The 4,668-nt window shown below is 34.1% G+C and overlaps 1 protein-coding gene across 3 annotated transcripts in view; it reads left to right on the plus strand.

The window, feature by feature from the left end:
• Window positions 656-4,668, plus strand: part of LOC107613571 (MLO-like protein 11) — a 7,368-nt gene continuing 3,355 nt past the window's right edge. The window contains exons 1-10 of one of the 3 annotated variants that reach the window (XM_021109127.1): window positions 656-786; window positions 1,052-1,966; window positions 2,346-2,403; window positions 2,519-2,754; window positions 2,860-2,976; window positions 3,172-3,232; window positions 3,329-3,423; window positions 3,913-3,987; window positions 4,190-4,275; window positions 4,609-4,658. In XM_021109127.1, the coding sequence (XP_020964786.1) occupies window positions 1,841-1,966; window positions 2,346-2,403; window positions 2,519-2,754; window positions 2,860-2,976; window positions 3,172-3,232; window positions 3,329-3,423; window positions 3,913-3,987; window positions 4,190-4,275; window positions 4,609-4,658 (904 nt within the window). In that variant the 5' untranslated portion in view covers window positions 656-786; window positions 1,052-1,840. Of the gene's footprint in view, window positions 881-1,051; window positions 1,967-2,345; window positions 2,404-2,518; window positions 2,755-2,859; window positions 2,977-3,171; window positions 3,233-3,328; window positions 3,424-3,912; window positions 3,988-4,189; window positions 4,276-4,608; window positions 4,659-4,668 lie in introns of all 3 variants that reach the window. The other 2 variants (XM_016315642.2, XM_021109128.1) reach the window with 2 other exon arrangements.

Genomic DNA, 4,668 nt, shown 5'->3' on the forward strand with positions numbered 1-4,668 from the left:
AATGTATATATGATGGAAACGCTGGAATCAAAATCGACTAGTAATAGTAAGAGCCTTATCATCACCGAATTGACATTATTTTCTTTTGCTTTCCTTTTTTATGATTTTGAATTTGATATCTTTGACCAATTGGGATCATCTGTGTAGTTTATTTCATGTATGTGTGATTCATGAAAAATATCAAAGTTATGAGGCATTTATTTACTATACTTTTGTAAAATTTATATTATATAGATTAAAAGGGTACTATAGTCTATATAGATTCGTTGATAGTGGGGGCAACAAGGACAAGTTGGATTATACAAAAGAAAAGAAAGATAATGAGAAAACACGTGCATGCTCCATGAAGATTCAGTTGATGTATATTTTGAGAATACCTTATATTATACAGTTATATCTTATATTATATTATATCCTTGTAGACATGAAAATGTTGTAGTCTTATATTTTATTCATTACATAATTTAATACGTACGTTATTCTATTAAAAAAACTACAATGGAAGTACCAAAATAGTGCTAGCTTTAATTATGACTACATCATATGCATGTTTCATGTCATATTTTGGTTTGTGTAAACTCTAAATTTTCTGTATTATATAAAGATAAAAATATAGAAATAATGAAAATGTAATGATGTGGTTTGTATTTTGCATTGCATGTTAGGTACATTACATAGTTTTGCAATTGAGTTGGCAGGGAGAGAGACAACTGTGGCCCAGTGAAGAAGCAGAGAGAAAGGAAGATTCATGTTACTGACATTGCATTCCGCATTGCCATTGCAGCTGTAATACACGCGCTTTGCTTTCCCCCTTTCATTTTGGAATCTTAAATGTTGTTTTTTCCGTTGAACTCATTCATTGTACTTTAGTTGTTATTAGGTAAGTTGTTTGGTTTTGCTACATTTTCATAGCTCTACTCTCTCTCTCTCTCTCTCTTTCAGCCTTTGAATTGTGACTGTCACTCATAGAAGAGAGAGAGAGAAAGAGAGGGAGATCTGTGAAGTCTTCATTGTTTTCTTTAGCTGATTTTCTCTTGTAATGGTGAGACAGGTTCCATTGTGTGAGTTTCCTAGGTTCCTGACACTGTTTTAAGGTGGTGGGGTGTTTGATGTTGGAATAAAGCTGTGACCTTTCCACTATGATTTGAGGATGTTCCCTGACTCATCTTGCCACTGTTGCTGAACCATGACAAAAAGGGTAGCATCTTTTTTCTGAGATACAGAAATAGTATTCCATGTGTTTGATGAAATGTAATAGTCTTAAAGGAGCTTCCTTGAAGAAAGAAGGAGAAGAAAATAATCCTCCTTTTGTTGTTTTTCTTCTTTTGAAGTGATTGGATTGGTGGAAAACTAAAACAGGCCAAAAGGGTTTCCTTATTTCACCTTGTGTGTGGGGTTCTAAATTTGCTTTTTTAGACTCTTGAATTTATGTGGAGTGAAGAACCACTAAAGTTCCTTTGGGGGTGCTTTGCCTTGATTCTCTTTGTTGGCCATTGCCCTTGGTCAAACGTGGTAGACTGGTAGTTAAGGGTATCTTATATAATCTGTGTTGGAGACATTAGAAATAACAGGATCTTCCTTCTTTGTTACATCTAAATTAGGGATCAAGCTAACTAGCTGCTGATCAAAGACAGAACCAATTAGGATTTCTATTTGTGGGATTCAGTATTATCCCACTTAAGTTATAGTTTGATTAAGCACTGAATGTTTGTACAATTTGCATAGTTGATCTTCAATGAGACCTTTAAATTTAAGTCAGTAAAGTCTGAATAGGTTGGCCTGAGGTTTTTTAAGGCATAGTCATATTTGAGGTTTGGTCTGTAAATTTGGTTACTTCAATATGTCGGATAGTGTGCAAGAAGCGCGGTCGCTTGCCTTGACTCCTACATGGTCTGTTGCCACTGTGTTGACCATCTTTGTTGCTGTCTCTTTGCTTGTGGAGCGCTCCATTCACCGATTAAGCAATGTAAGTTTTCTTCTTAGAAGTTTTATTCGGTTTAGGATTGGTTTTGATGTTAACCTCTGTAACAAGGCTATCAAACTTGAGAGTTAGGTTAACTTGAATTGTGTAATCAACAAGTAAACTTGATCAGGGACCTAAACTTACAAGTTTACGAGTTAACTTGAGAGTTTGATAACCTTGATCTTTAGTTTAACAAAGATTTGCATAGCGAAATTGGAAGCCTGTTCAAGGCATTAAGCAAACACAAGCTGTGGAGTAGCAATGGAGGACCTATTGTAGGACTCGTTTTATGAATTGGAATGAATAAGCTAAATTTTGTGTTCAGTTTTGACATGAATTCTGATGTCTGTTTTTTTGTTCCTCTGGGCCTCTGGGGCTGCAGTGGTTGCGGAAAACTAATCGAAAACCATTGCTTGCTGCTTTGGAGAAGATGAAAGAAGGTACAATGCACTGAATTTTTCTTCATTGTGTTAATATTTTTGTTGCATGTCTCTTTTTCACTAATCAACTCGCTTTTTTCTTTCCTTTTTGTGTTTTGTATTTTGCTATCTTCAGAGTTGATGTTGCTTGGATTCATATCACTCCTACTAACAGCTACCTCAAGAATTATAGCCAATATTTGCCTTCCATCAAAGTTCTACAACAGTGCTTTTGCTCCATGCACAAGATCTGAGATCGATGAAGAAATGGAAGATAATGGCTCCGAAGGACGTAAATTATTGATGGCTTTTGCTTATCCAAGCTTAACTCGGAGGATGCTGAATGGCATGAATAGAAGCTCCTGCAAAGAGGCATGAACAACAGACCCCAATGTTTAAACTTTGGCTATTATGATTATTCATTAATTATTGCTCCAAATCAACGTGTGTCAAATTTTCATTTGTTATGTTTCTCAGGGTTATGAACCATTTGTGTCATATGAAGGTCTAGAGCAATTGCACCGGTTTATTTTTGTCATGGCAATAACACATATATCTTACAGTTGCCTGACGATGTTGTTAGCAATTGTGAAGGTGAGAAATGTTTCAACATTAATTTGAATTTAAATGGCATTGAACTGAAATTTGATGTTACAGAACACTATCACTTAGATGTTTACTTATTTATTTTGGTAACTATGTATTAATGTATGCAGCAAAAAATCTAAGTGTTATAATTTAGATTTCTGATTGGCATGACAAATTAATAACACCAATAGTTTAAAGCAGATTCATAGTTGGAGAGTGTGGGAGGATGAGGCTCATATGGATCAGCATGGATCTTTGGCAGGTAAGCACAATACTTCTTAATATGCATTTGTTGTTTGTAAGTGATTTTCTTTGTGTGCTGTTGAGAGTATATTGACTATTTCATGTATTGATGTAGTAATCACGAGAGAGTTGACAATGCGAAGACAATCGTCCTTTGTCAAGGTTCATACATCAAATCCAATGGCCAGAAATAGTTTCCTCGTTTGGGTGGTAATTACGTAACTCTATTTTGTTTCCCCATTAACATTTGATTTCATTTAATGTATTTTGTTGAATGTCTACCTTTAAGTTCTTGAATTCGTGCGATGAAAAATGGCATGTCTGAAAATACTTTAAATCAAAATATTCTGAAACAGAAAGATTTTGATAATCAGATGGTTAGCTGGGCCAGAATTTGATCAATTTGCTTTGCTTAATATATTTTGCAGTTGCTATGGCAAATGAAGTAGTAAAATATTGATAATTCACGTTACCTAATTGCATCATTTCTCATCACTTTATGCAAATTGTAACATCAAACTCTCTCTGTGTGAATCTTTGATATTTTACCTGATATTCCCAACTGCTACATTCATATGTTATTTCGTCAATCTACTTATGTCAATTGCATATAGTTGTATATTAACTTGATAAACTGAGGTTTCATTTTGACAACTTATTTGGTAATACTAACTAATTCTAAGTTTAATCAAATTGTAGACATGTTTTTTCCGACAATTCGGCCATTCGGTGGTTCGTGCTGACTACCTTACACTTCGTAAAGGATTTATCTTGGTACGTATGCAATAGCTTATCTTGGTCTAAATGGTTTTGATTTAAAAGCAACCTGAGTTTTATTTTACTGTGTAAATTAAATTCTTACTTTATCTCTGTTATGCAGTGCTTGGATCTCTGAATTTTCTAGTATTCATGCATCGCTAATTTTTTTTTTTTTTTTTTGGTACTCCTTTACTCAGTCTCTTTTCCTTTATGGCAGAATCACAACCTCACATTAAAATATGATTTTCACAGCTATATGGTTCGATCTATGGAAGAGGAATTCCAAAGGATAGTTGGTGTGAGGTTAGTAATGGTTGAGCATTTTTTGTCCTCATTATTGAGGAAGTCAATAGTACATGATCTGGTGTGACCTTTACATACTGTGTATGATTTTATTTCAATGTTACAGTTTGTTAAGAAATTTCTGGAAAAGAGTCTTCAGTTTTGCATTTTTAAGCAGTAGTTTCAACTTTTCTATTCTGATTCATTGCAAATAATCAATGTAAAGAGAAAAGAATGTACATTATTTGTATTAAGCATGTGTTGCATTAAGTCATGGTTATAGTTTTTGTTTTCCACAAATGTATTTTCATGAAGTTGAGAGCTAACAGTGTCTGTTTGTAAAATCTCTTGCAGTGGCTTACTCTGGGGATTTGTTGTTGCTTTCATGCTTTTCAACATTAAAGGTTAGTCTGT

Source organism: Arachis ipaensis, chromosome B08 (assembly GCF_000816755.2).
Source record: "Arachis ipaensis cultivar K30076 chromosome B08, Araip1.1, whole genome shotgun sequence".
In the NCBI taxonomy this organism is placed as follows: Eukaryota; Viridiplantae; Streptophyta; class Magnoliopsida; order Fabales; family Fabaceae; genus Arachis; species Arachis ipaensis.